Source organism: Rattus rattus, chromosome 3, assembly GCF_011064425.1.
Source record: "Rattus rattus isolate New Zealand chromosome 3, Rrattus_CSIRO_v1, whole genome shotgun sequence".
In the NCBI taxonomy this organism is placed as follows: Eukaryota; Metazoa; Chordata; class Mammalia; order Rodentia; family Muridae; genus Rattus; species Rattus rattus.
The window spans coordinates 220,564,997-220,591,410 of NC_046156.1; the positions used below are offsets into that span (position 1 = coordinate 220,564,997).

The 26,414-nt window shown below is 37.5% G+C and overlaps 2 protein-coding genes across 2 annotated transcripts in view; one reads left to right on the forward strand and one right to left on the reverse strand.

Moving 5' to 3' along the window:
• The window catches only part of Cast (calpastatin), a 108,029-nt gene extending 82,209 nt beyond the window's left edge, over positions 1-25,820 (forward strand). Inside the window, exons 22-29 of the mRNA XM_032899112.1 lie at positions 12,006-12,104; positions 14,607-14,711; positions 16,126-16,218; positions 17,574-17,609; positions 18,113-18,205; positions 19,642-19,710; positions 22,428-22,489; positions 23,489-25,820. Coding sequence (XP_032755003.1) covers positions 12,006-12,104; positions 14,607-14,711; positions 16,126-16,218; positions 17,574-17,609; positions 18,113-18,205; positions 19,642-19,710; positions 22,428-22,475 — 543 coding nt within the window. The 3' untranslated portion in view covers positions 22,476-22,489; positions 23,489-25,820. The remainder of the gene's footprint in view (positions 1-12,005; positions 12,105-14,606; positions 14,712-16,125; positions 16,219-17,573; positions 17,610-18,112; positions 18,206-19,641; positions 19,711-22,427; positions 22,490-23,488) is intronic.
• Positions 1-26,414, reverse strand: part of Mctp1 (multiple C2 and transmembrane domain containing 1) — an 865,685-nt gene that overhangs the window by 721,225 nt on the left and 118,046 nt on the right. The gene's annotated exons all lie outside the window — the stretch shown is intronic.

The window sequence follows — 26,414 nt, forward strand, 5'->3', positions numbered from 1 at the left end:
TTTGGGTATATGCCCAGTTGTGCAGGGTGTTCATGTCCTTCCTTACCAGTATCTACTGAGCTTTTGATCTTAGCCTTTCTGACTGGTGTGAGGTGGAATCTTGGGGTTGTTTTTAATTGTATTTCCCTGATGACTAAGGATGTTGAACATTCCTTTAGGTGCTTCTCAGCCATTTGATATTCTTCAGTTGAGAATTATTTCCTTAGCTCTGTACCCCTTCTTTTAAAATAGGGTTATTTGAGTCTAACTTCTTGAGTTCTTTGTATATATTGGATATTAGTCCTCTATTGGATGTAGGACTGGTAAAGATCTTTTCGCAATCTGTTGGTTGCCATTTGATCTACTGAAAGTGTCCTTTGCCTTACACAACCTTTACAATTTTATGAGGTCACATTTGTCAATTCTTGATCTTAGAGCATAAGCCATTGGTGTTCTGTTCAGTAAATTTTCCCCTGTGACCATGTGTTCAAGGCTCTTCCCCACTTTCTCTTCTATTAGTTTCAGCGTATCTGGTTTGATGTGGAGGTCCTTGATCCACTTGGACTTGAGTTTTGTACAAGGCAATAAGAATCAATTTGCATTCTTCTACATTCTGACAACCAGTTGAACCAGTCCCATTTGTTGAAAATGCTGTCTTTTTTCCACTGGGTGGTTTTAGCTCCTTTGTCAAATATCAAGTGACCATAGTTGTGTGGGTTCATTCTGGGTCTTCAATTCTATTCCACTGATCTACCTGCCTGTCTCTGTACCAATATAGTACAGTTTTTATCACTATTGCTCTGTAATACAGCTTAAGGTCAGGGGTAGTGATTCCCCCAGAAGTTCTTTCATTGTTGAGAATAGTTTTCACTATTCTGGGTTTTTATATTCCAAATGATTTTACAAATTGTTCTTTCTAACTCTAGGAAGAATTGAGTTGGAATTTTGATGGGGTTTGCATTGAATCTGTAGATTGCTTTCAGAAAGATTTGATCATTTTTACTATATTAATCTTGCCAATCCATGAGCATGGGAGATCTTTCCATCTTCTGAGATCTTTGTTTTCTTTCTTCAGAGACTTGAAGTTTTTGTCATACAAATCTTTCACTTGCTTGGTTAGAGTCACACCAAGGTGTTTTATATTATTTGTGACTATTGTGAGGGGTGTCATTCCCTAATTTCTTTCTCAGCCTGTTTATCCTTTAAGTAGAGGAAGGCTACATATTTGTTTGAGTTAATTTTAAATTCAGCTACTTTGCTGAAGTTGTTTACCAGGTTATGAATTTTCCAGTGGAGTTTTTGGGGTCACTTAAGTATAGGTACCTCTTGGCCATTCGAGATCCCTCAGTTAAGAATTCTTTGTTTAGCTCTGTACCCCATTTTTTTAGTTGGATTATTTGGTTTTCTGGAATCCAACTTTTTGAGTTCTTTGTATATTTTTAATGTTAGCCTTCTATTGGGCATACAGTTGGTAAAGATTTTTTCCCAATCTGTAAGTTGCCGTTTTGTCCTATTGACAATGTTCTTTTCCTTATAGAAGCTTTTCAATATAATGAGGTCCCATTTGTAGACTGTTGACCTTAGAGCCTGAGCTGTTGGTATTCTGTTTGAACAGAATTTCCCATGTTCTCTTTTATTAAATTCAGCATGTCTGTTTTTATGTAGAGACCCATGAACCTCTTGGACTTTGAGCTTTGTACATGAGCTTTGTACAAGATTCAAATGGGTCAATATGCATTCTTCTACATTCAGACTGCCAGCTAGACCAGTACTTTCTGTTGAAAATGCTTTCTTTTTTCCACTGTATGCTTTTGGATTCTTTGTCAAAGATCAAGGGACCATAGGTGTGTGGGTTTATTTCTGTGTCTTCAATTCTATTTTGTTGACCTACCTGTCTGTCTCTGTACCAGTATATGCAGTTTTTATCACTGTTGCTCTTGTCTTAGACTTTTACTGCTGTGAACAGATACCATGACCAAGGAAACGCTTATAAGGACAACATTTAATTGGGGCTGGCTTGCAGATTCAGAAGTTCAGTCTATAATCATCAAGACAGGAAAATGACAGCATCCAGTCAGGCATGGTTTAGTAGGAGCTAAGAGTTCTACATCTTCATCTGCAGGCTGCTAGCTGAGTACTGACTTCCAGGCAGCTAGGATGGGGGTTTTAAAGCCCACATTTACAGTGACACACCTACTTCAACAAGGCCACATCTCCTCCAACAGGGCCACACCTTATAATAGTACCACTCCCTTAGCCAAGCATATACAAACCACCTCAGCTCTGTAGTATAGCTGTAGTTCAGAAATGGTGATTCTTCCAGAAGTTGTTTTATGATTTAGAATTGTTTCTGCTATCCTGGGTTTTCATTGTTCCAGATGAAGTTGAGAATTGCTCTTTCTATCTCTGTGACAAATTGGGTTGGAATTTTAATCTGTGGATTGCTTTTAGTTGGATGCCCATTTTTACTATATTAATCCTACCAATCCATGAACGTGGGAAATTTTTCCATTTTTTGAGGTCTTCTTCAAATTCTTTCTGCAGAGACTTGAAGTTCTTGTCGTACATATCTTTTACTTGCTTGGTTAAAGTTGTGCCAAGATATATTATATTATTTGTGACTACTGTGAAGGTTGTTATTTCCCTAATTTCTTTCTCAGCCCATTTAGCCTATATGTAGAGGAATGCTACTGATTTGTTTGAGTTAATTTTATATGTAACCACTTTGCTGAAGTTGTTTATCAGTTGTAGGAGTTCTCTGGTGAAATTTTTGAGGTAGCTTATGTATACTATCATATTTTCCACAAATAGTGAAACCTTGACCCCTTCCTTTCCACTTAGTATCCCATGGATCTCTTTTTGTTGTCTTATTTTTCAAGTACTATATTGCATAGATATGGGGAGAGTTTAGCAGGACTGCTTCAAGTTTCTCTCCATTTAATTTGACATTAGCTATTGGTTTGTTGTATGTTGCTTTTATTGTGTTTGGGTATGTGCCTTGAATTCCTGATCTTTCCAAAACTGTTAACATGAAGGGGAGTTGCATTTTGTCAAAAGCATCTAATGAGATAATCATTTGATTTTTTTTCTTTGAGTTTGTTTATATAATGGGTTATGTTGATGAATTTCCATATATGAAATCATCCCTGCATCCCTGGGATGAAGCCTGGTGATTTATCATGATGAACAATGCTTTTGATTTGTTCTTGGATTTGGTTTGTGGGAATTTTATTGAGTATTTTTGCATTGATATTTATAAGTGAAATTGGTCTGAAGTTGTCTTTCTTAGCAGGGTCTTTGTGTGGCTTAGGTATCAGCATACCTGTTCCTTAATAGAATGAATTAGGGAGTCCCTCTGTTTTTATTTTGTGGAATACTTTCAGAAGTATTGTTATTAGGACTTTTTTGAAGGTCTGACAGAATTCTACAATTAAAGCATCTGGTCCTTGGCTTTTTTATCTTTTTTAAGATTACAATGACTCCTATTTTCTTGGAGGTTATGGGACTGTTTATCTGTTTTGGATTTAACGTTGGTACCTGTTTTCTATCTAGAATCATTCATTTCATCTAGATTTTTCAATTTTGTTGGGTGTAGGCTTTTATAGTAGGATCTGATATTTTTAAAATTTTACTCCTTAAGTTTTTATTGTTATACTTCCCTTTTCATTTCTGGTTTTGTTAATTTGGATATGGTCTCTGTGCCCTTTAGTTAGTTGGGCTAAGGGTTTATCTATCTTCTTGATTTTCTCAAAGAACCAGCTCTTAAATTTTGTTGATTCTTTGTATAGTTGTCTTTGTTTCTAATTGGTTGATTTCAGCCTTGAGTTTGATTATTTCCTGCTGCATCCTCCTCTTCGGTATGTTTGCTTCTTTTTGTTCTAGAGCTTTCAGATAAGCTAGTAAGTTGCCAGTGTAGGATCTCTCCAATTTCTATATGAAGGCACTTAGTGCTATGGATTTTTCTCTTACCACTGCTTTTATTGTGTCCCATTAGTTTGGGAATGCTGTGCCTTCATTTTCATTGACTTCTAGAAAGTCTTTAATTTCTTTATTTCTTCCCTGACCAAGTTATCTTTGGGTAGAGAGTTATTCAGTTTCCTTGAGTTATTGAATATCAGCCTTAATCTGGGGTGATCTGACAGAATGCATGGGATTATTTCAATCTTCTTGTATCTTTTAAGGTTTGTTTTTCGTCCATTTATATGGTCAATTTTAGAGAAGGTACCATGGGGTACTGAGAAGAAAATATGTTCTTTTGTTGTGGGGTGAAAAGTTCTGTAGATATCTATTAAGTCCATTTGTTTCATAATTTCTGTTAGTTTCACTGTGTCTCTGTTTAGTTTCTCTTTCCATGATCTGTCCATTGGTGAGAGTCGGGTGTTGAAGTTTCACACTATTATTGTGTGAGGTACAATGTGTGCTTTGAGCTTAGTAACATTTCTTTTACAACTATGGGAGCCCATGCATTTGGGGAGAAGGTGTTCAGAATTTAGAGTTCCTCTTGGTGGATTTTTCCTTTGATGAGTATGAAGTGTCCTTCCTCATCTCTTGATAACTTTTTGTTGCAATTCTATTTTTATGCGATATAAGAATAGTGACTCCAGCTTGTTTCTTGGGACAATTTGCTTGCAAAAAATTTCCAGCCTTTTACTTTGAGGTGGTATCCGTTTTTGTCACTGAGGTATGTTTGTTTCTTGTATGCAGCAAAGGTCCTGTTTAGTTATCCAGTCTCTTAACCTAGGTTTTTTTGTTACTGGGGAATTGAGTCGATTGATGTTGAGAGATATTAAAGACCAATGATTGTTGGTTCCTATTATTTTTTGTTACAGGTTGTATTATGTTTGTTTGATTCTCTTTTACTTTTCTTTTTTGGTTTGTTATGAGATGATTAATTTCTTGGTTTTCCTTGGGTGTACTTTCCCTCCTTGTGTTGGAGCTTTCCTTCTATTATTTCCTGTAGGGCTGAATTAGTAGAAAGATATTGTTTAAATTTTGTTTTGTCATAGAATATCTTGGTTTCTCAATCTATGATGATTGATAGTTTTTCAGGGTATAGTAGCCTGGGTATAATAGCTCTTTGGGTCTGCATGACATCTGTCCAAGATCTTTTCACTTTTAGAGTCTGTGTTGAGAAGTTTTATGTAATGTACCTATAAGGTCTACCTGTATATGTTTCTTGAACTTTCTCCCTTAGTGCTTTTAGTATTCTTTCTTTGTTCTGTGTACTTGGTGTTTTTATTATGTGATGGGAGGGATTTCTTTTCTGGTCAAATTCTATTTGGTGTTTTGAAGGCTTCTTGTACATTTACAGGCATCTCATTCTTTAGATTAGGGAAGTTTTCTTCTATAATTTGTTGAAGATGTTTACTGGCCCTTTGCATTGGAATTTTCCCTCTTTTGTATAGCTATGATTCTTGGGTTTTGTCTTTTCATAGTGTCTTGAATTTCCTAGATGTTTTGGTTTGTGAGCTTTTTGCACTTCTGTGTTTCCCCTTTAAGGACTTCTACCTGTTTACCTATGTTTTCCTGTATTTTTTTTTCCTCCATCTTTATTAAATTGAGTATTTCTTATTTACATTTCAATTGTTATTCCCTTTCCCAGTTTCCAGGCCAACATCTCCCTAACCCCTCCCACTCCCCTTCTATATGGGTGTTCCCCTCCCAATCCTGCCCACATTACTGCATCTCCCAGCAACAATCAGATTCACTGGGGATCCAACCTTGGCAGGACCAAGGGCATCCCCTTCCACTGGTGCCCTTACTAGGCTATTCATTACTACCTATACAGTTGGAGCCCAGGGTCAGTCTTTGGGTAGTGGCTTAGTCCCTGGAAGCTCTGGTTGGTTGATGTTGTTGTTCATATGGGGTCTCAAGCCCCTTCAAGCTCTTTCAGTCCTTTCTCTGAATCCTTCAATGGGGGTCCCATTCTCAGTTCAGTGGTTTGCTGCTGGCATTCACCTATGTATTTGCCATATTCTGGCTGTGTCTCTCAGGAGAGATCTACATCCGGTTCCTGTCAGCCTGCACTTGTTTGCTTCATCCATCTTATCTAGTTTGGTGGCTGTATATGTATGGGCCAAATGTGGGGCAGGCTCTGAATGGGCGTTCCTTCAGCCTCTGTTCTAAACTTTGCCTCCCTATTCCCTCCCAAGTGTATTCTTGTTCCCCTTTTAAAGAAGGAATGAAGCATTCGCATTTTGGTCATCCTTCTTGAGTTTCATGTGTTCTGTGCATTTAGGATAATTCAAGCACTTATCATTTATCAATGATTGCATACCATGTGTGTTTTTCTGTGATTGGGTTACCTCACTCTGGATGATATTTTCCAGTTCCCTCCATTTGCCTTGAATTTCATAAAGTCATTGTTTTTGATAGCTGAGTAGTATTCCATTGTGTAGATGTACCACATTTTCTGTATCCATTCCTCTGTTGAAAGGCATCTGGGTTCTTTCCAGCTTCTGGCTATTATAAATAAGGCTGCTATGAACATAGTGGAGTATGTGTCTTTGTTATATGCTGGGGCATCTTTTGGGTATATGCCTAAGAGAGGTATAGCTGGGTCCTCAGGTACTTCAATGTCCAATTTTCTGAGGAACCTCCAGATTGATTTCCAGAATGGTTGTACCAGTCTGCAATCCCACCAACAATGGAGGAGTGTTCCTCCTTCTCCACATCCTTGTCAGCATCTGCTGTCGCCAGAGTTTTTGATCTTAGCCATTCTGAATGGTGTGAGGTGGAATCTCAGGGTTGTTTTGATTTGCATTTCCCTTATGACTAAAGATGTTGAACATTTCTTTAGGTGTTTCTCAGCCATTCGGCATTCCTCAGCTGTGAATTCTTTTTTTTTTTTTATTTTATTATTAACTTGAGTATTTCTTATATACATTTCGAGTGTTATTCCTTTCCCGCTCCGGCATACATCCCCTCCCCTCCCCTTCTTTATGGGTGTTCCTCCCCATCTTCCCCTTGCCGCCTCACCCCAACAATCTAGTTCACTGGGGGTTCAGTCTTAGCAGGACCCAGGGCTTCCCTTACACTGGTGCTCTTACTAGGATATTCATTTCTACCTATGAGGTCAGAGTCCAGGGTCAGTCCATGTATAGTCTTTAGGTAGTGGGTTAGTCCCTGGAAGCTCTGGTTGTTTGGCATTGTTGTACATATGGGGTCTCAAGCCCCTTCAAGCTCTTCCAGTTCTTTTCTCTGATTCCTTCTAACGGGGTCCTATTCTCAATTCAGTGTTTGTTGCTGGCATACGCCTGTGTTTGTTGTATTCTGGCTGTTTCTCTCGGGAGAGATCTACATGCGGTTCCTGTTTGCCTGCACTTCTTTGCTTCATCCATCTTGTCTAATTGGGTGGCTGTATATGCATGGGGCCATGTGGGCAGGCTCTGAATGGTGTTCTTCAGTCTCTGTTTTAATCTTTTGCCTCTATTCCCCTGCCAAGGGTATTCTTGTTCCCTTTGAAGAAGGAGAAGCATCTACATTTTGATCATCCGCCTGAGTTTCATGTGTTCTAGGCATCTAGGGTAATTCAAGCATTTGGGCTAATAGCCACTTTATCAATGAGTGCATACCATGTGTGTTTCTGTGATTGGGGTTACTTCACTCAGGATGATATTTTCTTTCCAGGTCCAACCATTTGCCTAATTTCATAAAGCTCATTGTTTTTGAGAGTTGAGTAATATTCCATTGTGTAGATGTACCACATTTTCTGTATCCATTCCTCTGTTGAAGGGCATCTGGGTTCTTTCCAGCTTCTGGCTATTATAAATAAGGCTGCGATGAACATAGTGGAGCACGTGTCTTTTTTATGTGTTGGGGCATCTTTTGGGTATATGCCCAATAGAGGTATATCAGCTGTGAATTCTTTGTTTAGCTTCTTCTGTATTTCTTTATGGGAGTTATTTATGTCCTCCTTAAGGTCCTGCATCATCTTCATGAAATGGTAAATCCAAATTTTGCTTTTCAAGTGGGTTCAGGTATCCAAGGCTTGCTGTGGTGGGAGAACTGGGTTCAGATAATGCTGGTTTCTGTTGCTCATGTTCTTGAGCTTGCCTCTCCCCATCTGGTTATCTCTGGTGTTAAGTGGCCTTGCTCTCTCTGACTGGAGCCTGTCCCTACTGAGAGCCTGGTTATGAAGACTTCCTTTGAGTCAAGCTATCTCTGGATGTGGGTGTTTGGGCGCAGGGCAGGGGAGTGGATCACCTGATCTGTGAGCCTTTTAACAGACCTCCTAAAGAGTTAAACTGTCTCTGGGTATAGGAGGGGATCTGGGGCAGCAGCTCTGCCTGGGCAGAGTTGCTGACTGGAGGAAGAATGATGTATCTCTCATGGGCCCTATGGGGGTCTCAGTTAGGCCAGGTATTAGGGAAAGGTGGGGTGTGTCTCACCTTCCAGCCTGGTTATGATGGACTTCCTAGGCATCAAGCTGTCTCTGGGTGTGAGAGGGGTCAGGAGTGCAGGCCCTGACTGGGGCAGAGTTGTTTTGTTCAGTTTTTAAAACAAAATATTTAATATAAGACCAGAAACATTTTCTAAAATTATGAACCTTTGATTTTTTGTTAAATGTTATAAGAAAAAGCCATTAACAAGAAATGAAAAGTAATTGGCACCCAAAAGGAATGCCTGCATGTATTGTAGGCATGGTTGCTTATAGATAAGACATGCCTATGTGCTATCCTATGTGCTAGTTTTTCAGTAAAAACAAATCAGTTTGTAATATCAAGTTCTAAACTTATATTAGAAAAACAAAATAAATAATGAATAAAAAGTAGACACCGGGACTCAAGTCCGGGCTGTGGAAACTAGAAGGACGACTCTGGATCTCTAATCTGTGAGCATGAGAGATCTCTCCATCTTCTTTCTTTCTTGAGAGACTTGAAGTTATTGTCCTACAGATCTTTTACTTGGTTGGTTAGTGTTACCCCTTGTGGCTATTGTGAAGGGAGTTCCACTAACAATTGGGTAGAGGCTGTTTCTGATTCAGTTGCCTAAAATTGGATCCCCTACCTGTGACTGGACTACCTATTTGGGCCTCAGTGTGGGAGCATGCTCTTAGGCCTATGGCAACTGGGTGTCCCAAGGTGAGCTGTACCCAAAGGAGTCTTCCCCTTCTCTGAGCAAAAGGTAGGAGATAATGCGGGAGGGACTTATAAGGTAGGAGAGGAGGAAGAGGGTGAGGTGATTACAGTTAAAGTGGAGAGAGAGAGAGAGAGAGAGAGAGAGAGAGAGAGAGAGAGAGAGAAGAAGGAGGGAGGGGGAGAGAGAAAGAGAGAGAGAGAGAGAGAGAGGAAGGGAGGGAGGAAGGGAGAGAGAGAAAAGAAGGAAGGAAGGAAGGAAGAAAAGGAAGAAAAGAAAGAAAGAGGGGTTGGGGATTTGGCTCAGTGGTAGAGCGCTTGCCTAGGAAGCGCAAGGTCCTGGGTTCGATCCCCAGCCCCGGGAAAAAAAAAAAAAAGAAAGAAAGAAAGAAAGAAAGAGAAAAACAAATTTTAAAAATGGAATCAACAGCTTCATTTCATGTAAACAGGAATAACTTCCAGACACTATGTAGAGGACTGACAACAGTATTTACGTCGTAATCTGAACCAGTTGTGCAAGTGACTGTGTTTTCTGTGAAGATATGGAAATGTGGTGCATTACAGTTTAAATCAATTGTAATAATAACTTATTGGTTTCTACATTTCTTTTCTGAACCTTCTTGGGGAGGTTTCCTTTCAGAATCAACTTTTCCATGTTCTTATTTCAAATTCCTTTTTAGTAGTAATCCAGAAGTGTTAGATTGAATGGCAAAGCCCTTAATGCATCCAGGCTTGGGGTCACAGATTAAAATGGCTCCTGTGGCACATACTCTGGAGGTTACATCTGTCTGTGACAACAGGAAGATTTCTTGTGTATACCTCATTTGCTGCTGTTTTAAGTTGATGACTTCTTCCCAATAAAAATTCACCTACACCCCCTGCATTCATAGCTCTGGTATTCACTTTACCTTGTGATAGAAGTAGCATGTTGCTGCCAGAATACAAGCATTGCTTTGGGCAAATTAAAATGCATGTCCTTTCTTAAATCCACTAGAAAGGAAAAACAAAGTATACAAGTCCAAGTCTAAACTTTAGTACTTTTCCATGCAGATTTGTGCACATGTGAGAGGCTATCTGGTTTGTCAAGTGACTGTTCTTTAGAGAGTAGGACCACAATATTGTGTGTTTGCTAATCATTAACTGTAGTCCCCAAAAAGTCTTGTGAAAATGTTATGCCCTATGTATATGTAACAGCAGAATAACATAAAATAAAACTACATTTTATAAATCTAAAAAAAAAATAAAAATTAAATAAAGACACAGAAATGTGAATCTATGCACCAATGTGGTCTAACTGTTCTAAAAGAATGATGGCTACTCCTTCATACACTTTATAAATTAGTTTGTTATTAAAGTATCCATAAGGTACTTTCTATAGCTCAATAAAATTATTTTAAAATGCATTTGAGAAGTAAATATACAAAGATATGAAAGCATTTAAAAATGTTTTAGGAATTATTAACCCAGTAAACTTTTCGGTCTTTGCTGCAGTGATGATAAGTAAAAACTGCAGCCCTGATTCTGAGAGAAAACTTATAGCATAGTTCACAGGAGTAAAAGGAAATGATTTAGATGGGGAATGTAGGATAGGGAAGAGAACCAGAGAATAAATCATTATTTCAGAAAGTTTCTCAAATAATTTGTTATATTCAGAATAAACTACTACTGATGGTTTAATGTATATAATACAATATGTTAGTGACAGTAGTATGTTACCATGCAGTTATTTGAAGTGAACATGTGATATAAACGTGTAATTATGACAGTAGGAAACAGGCCTACTGTTCCTTGTTTTCACCAATATATATTCCTAGACAGGGTGAGGGTTATAAATATTTAAAGACCCATTTATTACAAAATAATGAAGTGTATGTTTCTAAATAGAAGAAAATATTTCGAAGATTTTTACCATAAAGAAATAATAAATATTTACATAGATAAATTTACCATGATCTAAACATTATATAATATAAAAATGTACCTTGTGAGTATACTTTACTCCATTAATACGTAAAGATTTTTCACTTTTATATATTGGTTAAAAATAAACTTAAGTTTAAAAATTCCTCTTCCAAAAAATTCTCATCAGTGTCTGTAACAGTGAATATTACAACTTTTAAAGACTTAACTTTTCTCTTTTCCAAATGGAGCATCAGACATAAGGTTATACTTCTCCTTCTAACCTCCAAACTCCTCCTCAACTTGGCATCCCCAGACCTTTGGCCATCTGAGTGAAATATTCCATGTTTGAATATACTGTCTTTAGGCTATTCCAGGATTCCATCATAATTTTGATAGGCCTTAACTCATTGGCATTTCCCATTACATCTTACTTCTGATTTTGAATTCATTTGAAAAGAAAAATGATTTCAAAGCGGGGGGGGGGAGATGTGTCTATAACTTATATAAAGCTATAGAGCAAATAATTGCAAAATAATTTTTAAAAGATTTTGATAATCCAGTGTAAACAAGCCACAGAACTCTTAGTAGAGTATTAGAATAACAAATATGAAAGAGAAACAGAAAATCATGGGCTGGACAGATGTCTCCATAGTTAAGAACACATATTATTCTTGCACAGGTACAAATTCAGTTCCTAGTACCCACAGAAGGTGACACACAACTTTCTGTAACTCCATCCCCAGGGCATCCAATGCCTTCTTCTGACTTTCATGGGCAACTACACTCACACGCGTAATCACCCTCATGTACACATGCATACACACAATAATAAAAATAGATCTAAAATTAGCAATGAGAAATTGTAAAAATACTATAGAAATGAAAATTTAAAAAAAAGAACAGTGCTTTAAAGATGCTATGAGGCATGTATTTGAATAAAATGAAAAAAGCAGCCATAAAGCAGATTTAAGAGTTGTATTTTAAATGATGATATTGTGATGATAACCTTATTTGCAACCTGTTAATGGTATACTTTTTCCATAAAAGGGTTTTGAAGATGCCAAACTTTCTGCTGCCGTTTCTGAAACAGTTTCCCAGGTGCCTGCTCCAAGCAACCACACAGCAGCCCCACCGCCTGGCACTGAGGTGAGCAGCATACCTTCTGTCTTAGGGTTTTAGTGCTATAAACAGACACCATGATCAAGTTAATTCTTATAAGGACGTTTAGTTGGGGCTGGCTTACCCATGTTTAGAGGTTCAGTCCATTATCAACAAAGCAGGAAGCCTGGCAGCATTCAGCAGGCATAAGGCTGCTAGTAGAACAACTGACTTCCAGGCAGCTAGAGTGAGGGTCTTATAGCCCACACTCACAGTGACACACCTACTCCAACAGGGCCACACCTTCTAATAGTGCCACTCACTGGGCTGAGTATATACAAATTATCACACTTTCCTTGGGAATTATTCTTACACAAGAAAGAAAATAAGGCACCTGTGTACCACAATTGAAAACAGGAAAAATTATTATCTGTAGTGCCAAACCATCCATTGAACATCAAAAGATAAAGGGGCTACCTTTAACCCAGTCGTGTCCTCTCTGTTAAAGGAAGTGCCTCATTTGCTAATAGAAATTCCCATAATGAAGTCAGCTCAGCTTTCCTTCCTTTTCTTTTGATATGATATCAAAGCTTCCTTAATGCATAGCCTTGAATTTTGGTGAGTTCTTTTACCCTGTTGTGACAGCTCAAAATATCTAAAAATATCCAGAGACAGAGATGACAAAGCCCAGACTAGCCACGGGTAGCTCTACCATTTACAGCTGTGTTCTTGAGCTCTAATGGAAATTGATTGCTTAAAACAAGCAAAATGCTCTCCCTCTTTCCCTCCCTCCGTGTGTGTCTGTGTGTCTTTGTCTGTCTGTCTATCTGTTCCTCTCTTGCTCTCTCTTCTTCGCTACCCCCTCTCTGTCTCTGGTCTCTGTCTGTATGTGCCTGTCTCTTTCTCTGACTCTGTGTGTGTGTGTGTGTGTGTGTGTGTGTGTGTGTATCTATGCAACAAAAAGATGGAGCAGAAACCCAGGCCAAGTCCATAGGTTCCCTGAGGCAGTTCCTAACTATGAGCCACAAGCATTTGTCTTCCAAAATATCTTACAATAATTCCTTTCCATTTTACAATGATTCTCTTCCCTTCCCTTTTCCCATTAGAGAATCATGTGTGAGTGTGAGTGTGCATATGCATGAATGATGTCAGTAAAACTAAGAGAAAAGCTCTATCTTTAATGAATTATATATGAGCATCAGAATCAACTAAACTATCATAATTCATGCAAACTTTCTTTGCTGAGTTTAACATCCTGTCATAAAAATTGCATGTGTGTATATCCTGAGAAATATTTTTAAAAAGCTGTAAGATTACATCATCCTTGCAGGAAAGCCAGCTTCAGAAGGACCTAGTAAAACATATGTATGACTGATAATTACAGAGGAAAGCTCACCATGCTTTCAGTATCAGAACCTGGCTTCCATTAACTTTTTAGCAATGTGTTTTAAGCACGTAGGTTAGCCTCCATCAACTTTCTTCTCCAAAAATATACTGTTGTTACTCAGACGGTTCCTCTGGACAGCAAATAAAACTGGATAAGTATGATAACACCATTTTAGAAAAACTACAGAACAGTTCAAGACAGCCCAGCAGGATAATTTGTACAATATAGATGCTAAAGATATTTTTAATGGAACCTGTATGGATATAAACTAAATTCATATAGGTATGGACAGCCAACATTTTGACCCTATTATGTTAAGAATAGTTTGAAAAAGCTTCATAGAACTTTACTACAATAACAAGATCAATAATGATGCATTATTTACTTATTATTACTGTCAACATATAGTCCTCTCTCCCAGTCTAAGAAAACTCAGACTGGAGGGCTAATTACATAGTAAACAATGTAAACAAATGTAAAATAAAGTGTTGTTTTGGTTAGCTTGATTGTCGCCATAGTTTATTAATCAGTTTCTTCCCCTAAAATACCTTTCATTAATTTCTTCTGTTTAGCTTTAATGGTCTTCCTGGAGGTAGAGACATTCCCAACTAGTTCAGAACTTCTCTGAAGTCTTTTTGTGAACCCTCATAATTTGTCAGAGACAGCCTGTTCAATCAATGACACCATATTTCTGTGGGTTTTTGTGCTCCAAGAAATAGCAGGATAATGGTACTGAGTTTTATGGTGTACTTGGTAATGTGTGCCCCTCCCCCACCGCCATCATGATCTCCTGAAAACTTGTGCTAGCTAGCCATCTTACTACATCAGTGGATTCAAATTAAGTTTGATTTCTCAATGGAAGGAAAGTGCAGTGTTTGTTTATGGAACCTCTAGGTAAGATTTACCTCATTCATTGGGTACAGCATCTGATACTTCCACTAAGACTTCTTTAACCTGATGGTACTTTCATGATGCAGCTGGGTAGGAGAGGCAGATGCTTTCACTATTTTTTGTCTCTTCCACTGTCAGCATATCAGTTCTCTGACACTGACTGGCCCCATGACTTACTCCTAGATGTCCATGTTAAAAAGATGGCTTTGCTGGGTGACTTCCCTGAACAATTTGGCCTGCTTATAACTAATTCAGAATTATTTACCTTTTAGAGGAGAGACAAAGAACTCGACGATGCCTTGGATGAACTTTCTGACAGTCTTGGACAAAGACAGCCTGATCCAGATGAGAACAAACCACTAGATGATAAAGTAAAGGTAAAAGATCTTCCCTTGCCCTCCACAGAGAAGGAAAAAGACATTGGTATTATCTGGAGGTAGCGAACAGCTAGCCTGCTCCATCTAATTTTCCTGTTTTAGTGCTGTAGGTAATATTTCTCTTTTTCTCACTGATAAATGTTTCTGGAACAGATTCCGTTGTAGGAAACATCCTGTTTATGAAATGAAAGCAGAGCTATGTTTTAAGTTTTTTCTCTCCCAATATTTTTTCTTGGTCTTATTTGGAAATAAGGACATACTACCCAAAAGGCATACAATTTTAGTGGATGTACTTTATATTCATAGTGGCAGAGATCACACACCTAGCACAGGTTTCCCCTGCCCCTCTTTTGCAAGCATAACTGAATCTGAATTCAAACTGTGTGTGAGAACTTTGACTCTTCAGAGGTATCTCTAGAAGGACAAAATGAACTGTCTCATACATGATGTGTACAAACATGTATATTTAAGATAATATTTAACAAGCCATTTCAACTGACTTGATAATATTTTAGAATCAAGAAGTAACTGGAGTGGGGACGATGGCCTTACAACATGAGTACAGTTCTTGGTCATGTAGTGTTAGTATCTGTGATTTCAGTCTGGACAGAGATGGGAGTCACAGACAGGAGAGCTATAAGAAGTCTGTGGATCAGCTAGCTTGTCATGTGCATTGGGAAAACAACAGATCCTATATCAAGCATAATGAAAGTTGAAAAATGACATTCGAGATATACATGCTGTGGCAAGTGCATGTGTATAGGTGTATGCACACAAGTCGTACACATAAGAAAAATAATGAAAATAATAGAAGAAAAGTAACGTAACGAGCATCTGAAACAATGGGACAAAGACAGGACACTGTCATTGTCATTCTATCATTATTATATAAATATTGAGATTAACTTACCATATATTTTAAAACCTAAATTTTAATGCTGCACAGAGGTGTATCCTTACTCCATAGAGACCAGGGAACCTCACAGGTAAAGATACCAGGATGTGTGTGGCTTGCAGCAGGTATGCTCAGGCTTCAGTGTCTCCTGTCTTTCTCCTTTGCAGTGCCTTAAAATGGAGCTATAAATATTATCTGTCTACCAAGGCTTTGGAACCTGACTTTTATTATGTAAAGCAAAATCCAATCAGAAAAATACTTTATCCCTTTGGGCTTTTAACTACCAGTAAGGTTCCCTCAGGTTTCTGTTTGATCCTTTCAGTTGAAAATTCACAAATTTGGCTCACGTATAGAAAAATAAGGAGTCACAATTTTCATCAGCTCTCTGATTATCATCTATTTTGTTGTTCCTTATGTTTTGCTTCATGAGACTATAAAAACTGTAGTTTCTATACTTTGGATTGTAGTTTGTAAGTAAAGAAGGATGTGAACATTCCTTTATCTCTTCAATGTTTGTAGGAAAAAATCAAAGCAGAGCATAGCGAGAAACTGGGAGAAAGAGACGACACCATCCCCCCTGAATATAGGCATCTCCTGGATAATGATGGGAAGGTAAAACTAAGGCAAACAGCCTAGATTAGGTCATTGCTCTCAAACTTTTCAATTATAACTTCTCTGAAACTGAATAGAGGCTGAAGCCTCTATTTATCTAGCAATAAAAGCACATCATGACTGAGTACTTTTAATGTCCCAGAGGTATCAAACAGGCTTTCTTAGCCCTCTGCTGTATCTACTTGAGATGGTCTTATTAGATATTCATGTTTGGGTCCTACCATAAAGACACTTGAATAATACTTACTAGGTATAATGATGATTCCAAGAAATATATAATTAAATTTTTTAAAGAAAAGGCTCTAAAACTGATGGAATCAATGAGATGTCAAAGAAGCAGTCTGTGTGGGGAAAGCAGAGGTGGGATGGTACAAGAACTGAGAGGTCAAATAAACATAACAGCCAACATTCCCTTCTCCACAGGAGCACAAGCAGAAACCTGGAGTGCAGGCAAAACCCTCTCTGGTGGGGTTGGGGATTTAGCTCACTGGTAGAGTGCTTGCCTAGCTGGGTTCGGTCCTGAAAAAAAAAAAACCCTCTCTGGAGGCACCAGGTCTATCTCCCCATCACATAGGCCAATCTGACTGTCTCCTCCTTTCTGTTTGATTTACAAGACCTTTAGAGTTGTTAGAGGATGAATCATTCTTCCCAGGTCTGCTCATCAAATGGAAACAAGGGAGTCCAAGTTCCGTCAGTATACTCAGATGCCATGGGTATGGCAGGCTCTCCCTGGCCAAAGCCTAGGAGTCCTTGTTCCCTATAAATCTGTCTCCTGCTATCAGTCACCATCCTCTATGTTGATATTGCCACATCATCTTGTTTGTCATCATTGGAGGAGCTTCATTTATTGCTCTTACCTTAAGAACTTTGTAAGTTAGTGGTACTTGCAATTCCTGCCTGAAAATAATCTTTAAATTTTTTGAAACTGTAATGAGCATTAGGTGTGGTGGAGGCCTACATCCAGTTATTTGGAAGTATAAAGAAACATTGGAAGTTCAGCCTGGGCAACTTAGATTTTGTTTTTTGTTTTAAATGAAACAACAACAAAATAAACAAACTGGAATGTATTAGGCTCTGGGTTCATTCCCAGGACCACCCAACCCCACCAAACAAAAACCCAAGGTATCTGGTGGGAATTCATGATAATACCTGGTACCAGAAAATTCCTACATAGTCTCTGTACTTCCAGAATCAGATCTTTGCATCAAGCTACTGAAATGGCTATGAAAGTGAAGATTTGGTAGAAATCTGGGTTAGGAGCCTAGTTCATCAGTTTTGTATAATAGATGCTCACTCTGTGACTGAGTGAACCTAAACAGAACTGTGGTTAACCAAAAGACTACCTTGTTTTCAAGGACAAACCAGAGAAGCCACTGACAAAGAACACAGAGGTAAATACTATAATGTATACTTTCATTGTTTTCATTATACATGTAGTTTTCTTTCAAATTTTAAAGAAACTAAAATTTAAGTATCTCTGACCCGTGCCAATGTATGCAGATAAGCCTATATTACTAACTTTAATTTATTTCCCACAAGGAAAAAGTAATAAGTAAAAGTAGTACCAGATTTCTAAGTGAGAAAACTTGTATTGAAGAATGTAACATGACCCAAGCATGGTGGCACATGACTATAACCAACAAGGGTTAAGGGAAACAGAACAATAAGGAATTCATAGTTGCATAGTGAGTTGAGGTTGGTTTGGACTACATGAGACTATCTAAAAAAAAATAGAATATGGTAAAATAAAGATGTTCAGGTTTCCATGTCTCCTTTACCTAGTGATTTTAGGAAATAAATGCCAGTGAGCTTTTCATCTTAAACTTATCTTTACTTTTAACTATAAGAGAAGTTGTTCTATAGAGATCTCCATGTGTTTCTACTAACATGTTAGAAGCCTGGTCAGGACCAGGACCCCATTGATGCCCTCTCAGAAGATTTGGATAGCTGCCCCCCAACTACAGAGACTTCACAGAATACAACAAAGGTACTGTGCTTTTTCATACCGATTTCTTTGAAATACCCATATTTTTAGAGCAGAATGAATGGAATAATGTTGTAGAGAACCTTAAAATAAAGCTATAATTCTACTGCCCATAACACTATTTTTAATGTATTTCCTTATTTTTGCCAGTAAATACTTTTACAAAATTGTCCTTATGTTTTATTTATTACACCGTTTAACAGCTTTCATCAGGTTTCTGCATGTGGTAGTCTCCACAGCCATTATTTTTGGTTGCTACATTGTCTTGTTAGTGACAAATAATTCTGTGCTTATTTTGCATGGCAGTCTTTGACGCCCAGGACCTTCTTCAGCCTAATTGTTTTGTGGAATCTCCTCCTGTTCCTTCCTGGTGCAGCTGGCTGACTTAGACTTTTCATGATCATTTCTGGTCTTTTGTGTCTTCTCAGGCCAGCCTAGCAACCTTTGAGCACTCCTCACTGCATGTGGTTACCTGGCACTAGCTATCTATTTTCCATTGAGCTGGGCATTATATATAGTAATTGGATCTTTGATTTTTATGCTCAGATTAGCAGAGTGCTGATATTTAATAAGTGCTCAAAACATGCAATTTGAACTGAATAAAAAACTAAATCCATTATTTTTCAATTAATACAAGTTAATAAAATGAATGAAAACTATAGAATGTGTCATTCTATAGTTTCAGGGCACCTAATCTATAGAGCTCGTCTTGTAAATCACACAGAAGGAAGGGTGGATGTTGCAGTCTGTTCATTGTGGTTTCAGCTACTTTTAAACACAACTTGTGGCTGCATCTTCATACCTTCCAAGTGATTTAATTTACAGCCTCCCTTGGCCTCCTACTTCTCTCTTCTGAAAACTAATAACTAATGTTTCTGTTTTCTTTCTTTTCCTCTTTTCTTCCCTTTCCCCTTTGTGTTCCCATTCTATCCCTCTCCTCTCAAACTGTTTTATCTTCGCTCCTTTCCAATCCATTCTTTCCTTTTATTTCTTCTTTTTGGTAAATGTACTGTGCTTTTGCAGTCAGTTTCCATTGTTACTTGCATTTCTCTCCCTATCACTGAAAACAGGTGTTTGTGTTTTGGCACATAAAAGTCAGCCTAAGTGAAGAAAAGCTTTGATTTTTCTGAACCTGTGGTTTTCTAAAATAAAATTGTGGGTATATATTTGGGGTTCATGTTATAAAATGATGGAATATGCTAAACACCCATGTGACCCCCCATTTTCCTCTCATTTGTAGCCTTTCTAATGTCCTGCCTAAAATATAGGTATATTCAGTTATTTTAGAAATAAGTACCAAGCTACCCATTTTTATTCAGTTATTTTGGTGGATATAGGCTGCTAGAAGGAATATCCTGGATTCATCTAATGGCAGCATTTAGTCAGGGTCTGTGTGGATTTATCATGACAGAAGCTTCATTACATTTCCATTGCTTTAGGAGAAGGGTAAGAAGACTTCAAGTTCCAAAGCATCCAAGAATGAAGAGAAAACAAAGGATTCCTCCAAGGTAAACATGGTCATAAACATACCAGTATTAGATTAACAATTGGCAAGGAAGTAGGATTTAACTGTTAATCATCTAGCTTGATATTGTAAGCTATTTAGAGCAAAAGGCTTTTAAGCAATAGCTATCCCCTAGCATGCCTTGCTTAAAAAGAAAAAAAAAAGTAAAGTAATCTCTTGAGGGCTGGAGTGATGGCTGTCAAAGCACTGGCTGCTCTTTCAGAGGATCTGAGTTTGGTTCCCAAGGAGCACATGCTGCTTACAACTATTTGTAATCCAGGAGATAGGATGGATGCCCTCTTCTGACCTCTGGGTCACCAGGCATGCACATGGTACATGATATGCATTCAGGAAAAACACATAAAATCTTAAAAAAGGGATTTTAAAAGTTAAAGATTTAAAAATAGAAATTTATAATGTGTTAAATATATATTTTAGTAACTAGTGTTTTTAAAATATAAATGAAATGTGTCCTTAACATATTTCAAGTGGCATGTGATTCTCGCTTTTATTAAAGTGCCTCCAGATCATATGATTTACATGTGAAAACATGGAAGTTGTTCTATTTTGATTTTTGATGCTATTATAAAACACCCTGTCAAAAGTACCTTAGTGGAGGAAAGTTTATTTGGCTTACACTTCCAGATCATATTAGGTCACTGAGAGCAGTCTGGAAATCAAGCAGTAACTAAAAGCAGATACCATGGAAAAACACTGCTTGCTAGCTCTGTCACAGCCCCCTGCTTAGCTAGATTTTCTTTTTCTTTTTCTTTTTTTTCGGAGCTAGGGACCGAACCCAGGGCCTTGCGTTTGCTAGGCAAGCGCTCTACCACTGAGCTAAATCCCCAACCCCGCTAGATTTTTTTTTTAACCACCCAAGTCCACTTGCACAGGGACAAATGCTGTCCTTAGTGGGCTGGGCCCTCTTAAACCAAATAACAATTAAGATTTAGTCTTCCACAGATATACCTGATATGTTTTGTAAAATGTAGTATGCTATGGTCAGGGGTAGGGGGTGCCTTAGTGGGCCCATGCTTGAGGTTTGAGCCATAAGATGGGTCTAGTATAAAATGAAATTTATTTGAGGGCATGGGAAGAGGAGTTGAGAAGGGAGTAGAGACAAAGAAAGGGGGTGGGGGGGCTGGCCACAGTGGTGGGGTGGTGGTGGGGGGCACAAAGAAAGAGGAAGGGAGAGAGAAACAGAGATACAGAGACAAAGAAACAGAGAGAGGACACAGAAAGGAGAGAGGGGTCAGAGAGAGATAGAGAGAGGCCAAACAGTCCTTTTATAGCAAGCCAGGCTCCTACCTGGCTGTTTCTAAGTAACTGTTGGGCAAAGGCTAGAAGGATGCTAACAATACTCACAGATGAGTCTGATGGAACAAACTCTCAACTGAGAATCCCTTCTCAGGTGACTCTAGGCAATGTCTAGGTGACAGGATTAATTAGGTAATTTATACAATTAGAGAAGTTTTTCTAGTTCATTGTATTTATTGGTTGAGAGGGAGACTAGTAATAATGGGACAATTCATATAATGGCCAGCATTGTGTCACTGTATACTTGAGATAATTAAGTTATAAGAAGAGATGAGTCTGGTCAATGATTTTAAAAGCTTTATCTTATTATTGCCTCTGTACTAAGGTAGTGCTTTATAATAGGAGTTTTTAGGGATCAAACTGAACATCCCATAAGTCAGGAAACACTTGCCCTGAGTGAGAGAGGGGCACACCCACAATGGCCTAAGGATATCATATAAGGCCCTGGCTTGTAAAAATGTCTCAGGAGTTCCACCCCAAGGTCAAGCATTTTACACATGGCTCTTTGAGGGGCCTGCAATATCCAATTCACATAGCATATAGTTGTGCAAAGTAGAATATAAGCTAATGGTTGGAAGGAACAGGTTCAAGATTACATAACATTACATAACTTATATAAGTACAATCTTGAACAGGTTCAAGATTACATAACATTACATAACTTATATAAGTACAATCTTCTGACCATAATGAAAATTAAAAATACCAATTTAACAATCTAATTGCATCTCTCTTTCTTTTATTTTTGAGATTATAATATAATTAAATCATTTTCCTCTTTCCTTTCCTTTCTCCAAACTGTCCCATGCACCCTTCCTTTGTCGCTTTCAAATTTATGGCCTATTTTTTTATTAATTACATCAACACTTCTTAAGAATAACTAATGAAAACTTCATGCAATTGATTTTATCTCACAGGATACAAGAACATTATAACTCAAATAAACTAAAAATTTAATCCTTTATCAATTAATTATAATTTTTAAAGTGTCTGATCTACCCACTAATTATAAAAATGCATGATCAATCCATTCACAGGAAGTAGAAAGTATAATTGCCCTACACAGTGGAGATTAGCCAGCCAACCTCTTCTCAGTGCAGGAAAAGGATGGGGTCATTGTGGGATGGTGAAACACTGTCATCCTAATTCCAACAATACTTCTGCAGTTGAAAATTTTTACAGGATCCGTTAAAAACATAAGTTTAAAGTGAGAAATTAGGATTAATTAAGGCTATTTAACTTAAAAATTAAATGGGAAGAACAGAGCATGTTTGTGTCAAATGAAGAGTATAGACTAAGCCACCCTCTTTGTCTTTTGTTTGGTATTGGTATCTAGGAGTTCATTTTCTCATTTCCTTTCCTGGTGAGTTAGAAAGCACTTACTATAGTTTTGCTTCCCCTTAGAAGACAGAGGAAGTGCGCAAGCCAAAGGTGGATGAAGATGCAACATAAAGTTTATGCATTTTGTAAGTTGAACTTCCATTGTAAATAGCAATAACTGCCTTCTAGCAGCTGTCACTGTGGGGAGTGACAGGGAAGTTTATCACTTTATTATTTCATTTTTGTTCCTGTTTTCAGAAACCATAGGTTGCAAAGTTCAAAGTATTCCATTATCTAACAAGCACTAAAGGGATTATTGTGCTACTAGAACTTTCTTTTTAATCATATGATTAAGAACACTTTAAGTGGCCTGGCAGTGGTGGTACACAGTTTTAATTCTATCACTCTGGAGGTAGAGGAAGGCAGAGTTCTATCAAGTTCAAGGCCAGCCTGGTCTACAGAGCAAGTTCCAGGACAGCCAGGGAAACTTGATCTTGAAAAAAGAAAACAAACAAAACTCTTTAAAGTATTCAAACTTTTTAAGAAAATCATGCACTACAAACTAGTTGAATCTTTGAAATCTGAATGATGACACAGATTTTTCTTGCAAAGTATTTGTTGCAAAATGGCATTAATTGATATCTGAAATACAAATGTATACTGAGTAGTGGAAATCACAGTTTAACCTTCTGACCTTTTTGGTTTGTCTTAATTGTGGAAGAACAATGATGGATTCTGACCCATTCTTCAATAGGTGGGTTCTGGACTTCCTAAAAGTAATAAAATGAAGGTGCATGCTCAACAAAGCCTTAAAAAAAAAAAAAAGAAAGAAAGAAAGAAAAGAAAAGCAGGTAAAGATGCTTTCCACCAAGCCTGATCCAAGCTTCATCCTTGGGATGCATATGGTGGATTCATGGAAGTTGCCCTCTGATGTCCACATGCATACTGTGGCATACATATATTAAATGAAAATGTAAAGTGAGCTTTTTTTTCAAAGAAAACTGTGAATTAAGTGGCTCAGCCCTCTTACCAGGATCCCTTTCAATTCCCATAGTGGAGTAAATACACTAACCAGAGCTGCTCCACATTTTCTCAGAGTAATTGAAGAGCTTATATTAGTAACCCATATTTCCTTTTGTTTTCAGGGTATCTGAATAAAAATTCTTCAGCTGGTGGATGGTGACTTTTGAAGATCAAAGGCTTTGATGACAATTTTTCTGGGTGGCTTCTAGACAGTTGTATTTGTTATGTCTTTTGACACCTTAAACATTGAGTTGTTATTCTTTTCCAGAACAAAAAAGAATTTGTCTGGCTCATCTGTGTTCTGTATTGAGTATTGATAAACTTCAAAGATTTTTAATTGCCTTTAGGTAGGAGAAGGAAGCTTTATATTTGTAAAAAAATATATTTGACAGTTTCTTAAAACACCAAAAATCCCAGAAAACCTTTGCAAACATTTGCACATTATATACATAGTGCCTGTAAAACTCATTAGTAATTTTGGTTTACACCCAATTTTTTTAGCATTTGAAATATAATGCTCTTATAGTTTGTCAATATTTTGATTTCTTATTATGTCTTTTTCTTGGGCTTTGATGTATCTTTGGGTTAATGTTGATAAGTCAAATATGGAATATTGTACTTTGGGTGTATAACTCCTTTGGAGATGCTAATAATAAATTAATGATAGATAACCCAAGTAAACCTTGGGAGCACCAATCTCCTTTCCTACCTGAATTCTCCTTTTCTAGGAATGAGGACTTCTACTCATGGTCAGACAAGACACATTGAGATTTGAACTAAACAGAAAAATGAAGCACAGACTCGAGTTTAAATTTTAGCAATAAACTGGGGATTCTTAGAATACTCATATGCCTTGAACTATCCTGGTTTACCATGACATTAAACTGTGGATTCCACTCTCTACATGAAAAACAAATTGTAATCCTTTGCTTATAGCCATTCGCCACATTGTCTGGCTTTATGGAAGTCAAATTACCAAACACAAAAATGAACTCTTTTAAGTAAGTTGTGTGTGTGTGTGTGTGTGTGTGTGTGTGTGTGTGTGTGTGTGTGTGTTTATACAATGTATACACTGAAATTTAAAATCTGCTGCTATATCAAAGCAGGTTAAATTATCTTAACATCTTTGAATGGTATCAGATTTTTCTCAGTACTACACTGGTATCATTGATGGAAATTTGATAAACAATTCCATTTCTATTTCCTGGAAATAAATGCTGGAAAAGATGTCAGGTACATATAAACCCGACTTCAACTTTCTTATTTCCAGAAATCACCTTCGTTGCCATCAATTTAAAGGTTTTATTGGGATTTACTTAACTTTACTAAGCATAACTTACATTATGAGGACAGAAAAGACAGGGGACAGATAACACAAAGGAAAACTAAAAATATTCATAATGAACACATTTTGTTAACTGTCTCTAAAAGTACTCTCTACAAATCATGCATGTACCTTAGATTTCAAATGCTACCCACAAAAGTTTTTAGTTCCCAGTCCTATAAAAAGGACAGTCACTATTCCGTTTTTAAGGCACTGACAAGAGAAGAATGTACTCACTGTCTTAGTTAGGGTTTTACTGCTATGAACAGACACCATGGCCAAGGCAACTCTTATAAGGACAGCATTTAATTGGGGCTGGCTTACAGGTTCAGAGGTTCAATTCATTATCATCAAGGTGGGAGCATGGCAGCATCCAGGTAGGCATGATGTAGGGAGAAACTGAGCATGCTACATCTTGTTCCTAAGGCAAACAAGAGAAGACTGGCTTCCAGGGAGCTAGGATGAGTGTCTTAAATCACATGCCCACACTGACACACTTCTCTAACAAAGCCACTCCTATTTCAACAAATCTACTGCATGTGCCAAGCATATTCAAACAATCATACTACCTGTATTTTGAACTCATTGTCTAGTCCTTGTATCTTGGCAGTGTAGGTATCTGTTTGCTCTTTTTGTATCTAAAAGCACGCTGAAAACTTTGACGTTGGCAGATATGCTTCCAAGTCTATGACTGTAATATACACACTTCCATGCACACATAGGAATATGTTTCAATGATGTGACAAAATACATAAGTTTAAGAGTGCCTATAAAATTGCATACATACTTAAGTTACCAAAAATATTTTTTTAATTAAGAATATTCTAAAGACTTTACTGTTTGCTGGTAACTCACAGTGACTTGCATAAGCCATTAGGATCTAAAGGAATCCTTTTTATTCTTTTCTACTGTTTACTTTTAAAATTCTAGTCGGGTGAAAACAACTGCAGATATTGCCTTAGAAGTAAAGAACAGGTGGTTTTCATTACTAAAAGTTGCTGCATATGTAATATTTTATCTGTTTAGAAAATGGGCTTTCCAAAAGTGATGGTGACCAAAACAAAAATCAGTATTTGTGTTTCCTTAATCAAGATTAAAATGTAATTAAAGGAAAATATTTTACATAAAAATCTTGGTTGTGTGTTCTATGTAGTCTGGGGAAAAAATTACCAGTGAATCATTCTCTATTTTCAAGCCATCAGATGAAGTTAATATAAAAATAGAACTGTAAACATGCTCTTTGTGGTTTAGATATAAAGTATCCCTCCAGCAAGCTCATACATTGAAATCTTGGCTTCCAGCTAGAGGAGACTGGATCATGAGGACTCCACTTCTTAGTGGATTAATTCATTTGTAGTCACCAATTTACTTATGATTCATACTTGAATGGGAGGTAGGTCCCATTGAAGAGGTAGGTCCAGTCTATGGGAGTATGGCTTTAACCAGTACACTGTGTCCTCAGACTTCTATCTGGCTCTTCTATTTTCTGGCCACTACTGAGTAAGCATTCGTCCTGATACCTGTTATGATAGCCATAATGTCTCACCACAGGCCTATGATAACAGAACTAATAAGCCATCAACTAAAATCTTTCCTCATAATTAAACTGATTACCTCAGGTATTTTGTTAGACCAATGAAAATATGACAACTGAGCCCCCAACCCCAAAAGTCACTTTATTCCATAGTATATTACAGTACTACATATTGATATCTTTCCCATCA